The sequence below is a fragment of the Priapulus caudatus genome, unplaced genomic scaffold (assembly GCF_000485595.1).
Source record: "Priapulus caudatus unplaced genomic scaffold, Priapulus_caudatus-5.0.1 Scaffold125, whole genome shotgun sequence".
In the NCBI taxonomy this organism is placed as follows: Eukaryota; Metazoa; Priapulida; class Priapulimorpha; order Priapulimorphida; family Priapulidae; genus Priapulus; species Priapulus caudatus.
Genome location: NW_014577186.1, coordinates 13,152 through 17,680, shown reverse-complemented (window position 1 = coordinate 17,680; position 4,529 = coordinate 13,152). Strand labels below are relative to the sequence as shown.

General features: G+C 43.3%; 1 protein-coding gene across 2 annotated transcripts in view; it reads left to right on the top strand.

Annotated features, from left to right (window-relative positions):
- Positions 1–4,529, top strand: part of LOC106805740 — a 16,072-nt gene that overhangs the window by 1,964 nt on the left and 9,579 nt on the right. For both annotated transcript variants that reach the window (XM_014807455.1, XM_014807454.1), the window contains exon 2: positions 2,619–2,831. In XM_014807455.1, the coding sequence (XP_014662941.1) occupies positions 2,619–2,831 (213 nt within the window). The remainder of the gene's footprint in view (positions 1–2,618; positions 2,832–4,529) is intronic.

Genomic DNA, 4,529 nt, shown 5'->3' with positions numbered 1-4,529 from the left:
AATCACTTGGACACACCGCAACATGAATGCTGAACAATTAGCTTTGAGAAATCTTTTCTGTTGCGCATCCTTATCCAGAATGCCACAGATTATCCTTCATCCAGCAGGCAACCCGGATTTAAACAGAGTGATTGAAATTGCCAAAGCCAGCGAGGCAACCCGGCAGTACATGAAAACCATAGGTAACACTACAGAAGTGCATAAGGTGTCACACCGACATGAGGCGTCACACAAACCTGATCGTCAGAAACGGCAACGAAAGGGACAGCGACCAAGTGGACCCCGGGAGGCGGAATGCATATACTGTAACAGACGCCATGTAATGGTGAAGGAGAAAGGCCCTGCTTATGGGAAGAGGTGCAACATCTGCCACAATGCCAATCACTTCCACGGGTCTCGTAAATGTGCGAAAAGTAAACCCGTGCATGCCATGGCATGGATGATTTCGAAGAACAGAGCGAGTGCTCGGAGTCAACGGATGATGAGTTCATTGGCAAAGTAGAGGGCTCAGTGGAGACACCCACAACAAAGTCTGTATACTGTGAGATGCTAGTTTGGGACGGTCAGGGATACACTAACCCGATAAAGTTACAGATAGACTGTGGTGCTACAGTCAACGTTGTCCCAAAGCAATACATTCCAAGGTCCGTACAGGTGATCAAAACTGATGTTACGCTGTCTATGTGGAATAAGACTGCAGTAACCCCACTAGGCGAGTGTGCGTTGAAACTGAAAAACCCCAAGACAGGCAGGAAACACAACGTCAGGTTCATAGTGGTTTCCGAGAAGCTTAGACCTCTGCTTAGTAGACTGGCAGCAGAAAAAATGGGGCTCATTACCATTAACTATATGATGTTCAAGTCGGTTAATGCAGTGACCGGGGCTATATCTGGAGGATGCCCCAGAGTGTTCGATGGAGGACTGGGAAAAATGCCAGGAACAGTACACCTGGTAGTGAAAGAAGATATTTCCCCAACTATCTGTCCTCCACGGAAAGTTCCAGTGGCAATGAGGGACAAGGTCAAAGCAAAGCTGAAGGACATGGAGTCCAAAGGTATCATCGAGAAGATGGACGAACCCCGTGACTGGGCAACCCAAATGGCAGTGACTGTGAAGAAGAATGGGGACTTTAGGATCTGTATAGATCCAAGACGTTTGAATAAGGCACTCAATAGAGAGCATTTCCCCATGCCGGTCCTAGATGACATACTACCAGACCTCTCAAAGGCACCTCTGAGTTTTCAGCCATATCGATCTGCAAGATGGGTACTGGCACTGTGAATTGGATGAGGAATCCAGCAAGTTGACGACCTTCCAAACGCACCGTCGGCGCTATAAGTGGAAGCGCCTCCCATTTGGATTAAACGTGAGTGCTTAAATATTCCAGAAACGTCTCAAGACATCGCTAGAAGGGTTGGAGTCTACAGAATGCATTGCAGACGACATCATCGTGTGGGGAGTTGGTTACTCGATGGAGGAAGCACCTAAGGACCACGATAAGAACCTAGAGGCTCTAATGTTGAGAGCCCACAAACAAGGTTTAAAATTCAAACAGTCTAAGTGCGAGTTTAGAACAACCTCTACAGTGTTCCAAGGCCATATCATAACAGCTGCAGGGCTACAGGTAGATCCAGAAAAGGTCAAGGCCATTCAGAATCTGAAACCCCCGAAAAATGTCGAAGCCGTGAGAGTTTTGCGAGGTACAGTGAATTACCTGGCCCGGTTTCTGCCTCAGCTGTCGACCGTGATGGAGCCCATTAATAGGCTGACCAAGGAGGATGTTCCTTGGCATTGGGAACATGAACAAGACCAGGCTTTGACGAAGATCAAAGACATGATCTGCACAGCACCAGTAATGGCATATTATGATACCAAGAAGGAGCTGGTGCTACAATGTGATGCCAGTGAGTCAGGCCTGGGGGCCGCACTGTTACAGGAGGGTCGTCCAATAGCGTATGCCAGCCTGGCACTTACAGACCCTGAGACAAGATATGCTCAAATAGAGGAGGCAGTCGCAGTGGCTTGGTCACTTGAACATTTCAGACAATACACATATGGGAGAAAAACCATAGTGCACACAGATCACAAGCCTCTTGAACCGATCTCAAATTAACCACTGTGCAAGGCCCTAGACGTCTTCCCTGGAGTCTTAGTTGTAACTTGTTATTCATATTTGCACTAAGTTAAGACTAAGTTATAAATAATGTGGGAAGAATTTACCTCAGACGTACTGAATAGGTGTGTGATTTGAAATTATCGAAATGTGACAAATTGCCGTCATTGGTCAATGGACAATGACGCCGACTGCTATAATTTTAATACATTCCCACATATGTATATCTGTACGTGTTAGTGTTTTGTGAACTTCAGACTTCAGTATTTCTTTGGAGATTTGATGATATATGCAGGAATGTCCTACTCCTAATGTACTCATAACAAGTAACAGTAACACTACATTACAGACTAAGTGGAAGAAGAACAAGAACAAGAACAAGTAACAAGTAACTAAGAAGCAAGAGGAGAGAACAGTATAACTTTAGCCAAATATATATTATTTGGAAAGACTTATTTTTCTTATTTTCTTTATGTTGATTATTTACTTTAATTTTGCATTTCAGGCTATCCTCCCCAGTGGCATTACTTACCATGCATGCCACGTTGAAATGGAATCCATCAATGAAAATGAAGTTCATTTTCGTACAACTCTGTGGCTGAATCTGAGCACCAAAGAGGAATTCGAAGAATGGATGCGAAGTTTTCAAGAAACTTCTCACGTGACATGGCGGGTCAAGAGGACATTTCCAACAGATGGAGTAAAAATAGTGTTTAAGGTATTAACACTAACTTTGTTGATTATCAGCTAAACTTTTAAAGCTGAAACAACATACTTGCAGTTTGAAAAAAAGAGTAAATTTCTCTGAAAGTTAAACTGTTGATTTAGACTTAACTTGTTAATTTGTGAGAAGAATAAATCTCTACTCTATCCACATCACTGTTGCAGGAAATAGAAGGCCATTAGGCAATGCTACGCAAAAGTTGACATAACCCACTGAAATTTCAAAATTGTTGCAGCTTTCTGTTTTAAGAAGCAGAATTTTAATGAAAGGTAAATTAATCATTGAGAAGAAGAACTTATATACTACCTATATAAAGTCCTAAAATCAAAGCACTTAATATTCTGTATTTATAACCTTTTTTTAAAGTTCAAATTGATGTCACGATCATCGATTATACTCGATCATCGGTTGAACAGTGGCTCGTACCAAGCACTTGGTTATCAAAATCAATAATCGATATCATCGGAAAAAAAAGAAGAAAAAAATCAAAATAAATGTAAAACTTGGAAAAGTGATGAGAATCAGAGATATATCATTGCTACTATACAAGTTATCCTTTATTAACATTGCTTGTTTAGCCCTGTTTACTGTTTGTTTTGCACTGTTTACTACTGTGTGTATAATACATGTCATGTATGCACACACGTACATGCACACGACGTTACGCACACGCAGGTATTCAACACCCCGAGTAACCGATTGTAACCGATCATCGGTTACTTGGGTCCAACCGATGATCGGTTACGAAATTACAACCGATTGACAACACTACAACCCCCCCCCCCCCACTCGCAATAAGAAAAGTTGGTCAATAGTGAATGCTGACAGATGCAACATAGTAGCATCCTTCCACAGCGTACATCTGTCATTGCTGCTAAACCTCACCGCAGGCTCAGCATAATCCGACAGCAACTTGTTACCGCGGCTGTTGCGAACAATAGAGCCACTTAAACAGGTGCGACAACAAACTGAAAAGGAAACCATGTGCCTGACAATGCGGTGGCGTAAAGCTGCCGCAGTCTCTGTATATAACTAGCTACAGGCACGCATGGCGAGACGACGGCATCACTGTTACAAAGCATCACATTCACTTTTTCGAACGCTCGCTTCTCGGCAACTTTAAGTCCTTGCGGTGCACCGTACTCAATCTCTCACGACGACACATAAAACGCGGGAGCTTGCAAGCGCGAGTAACACAACACAAGTGTCGCATTGATGATGACGGCGCACAGGCGTGTGAGCACTGTAAGTGTAAGGCTCATTAAGGTTGCTTGGCCTACGTACAAAAATCCCAAGCGCATGCAGGGGTAGAAATTATCTTTTGAACAAGGGAGTCCAACGGACTCCCTACCCTCAAAAAGAGGGAGTCCGCAGCAAAATGAGGTAGTCCGCAGCAAAATGAGGGAGTGCGCAGTCTGAGGTTCAAAATTAAAAATATTAATAATAACGCATGTGCTTATTTTTAAGAGTCATGCAGTTGCACGTCTGCCAAACTTTCTTTGGACATTAGCTGAAAAAAATACAGTAATTCGGCGAGGCCGTGCTCCGGAACGAACTAGTTACTAGTTAGTATAAGTATAACAGAATTTTCAGAGAGTCACACGGACTCCTGCATATGTAAAATCAGGGAGTCTGACAGTAAATCAGGGAGTATTTGACAGAGGAGTATTTGAGGAGTACAGTACAGGGAGT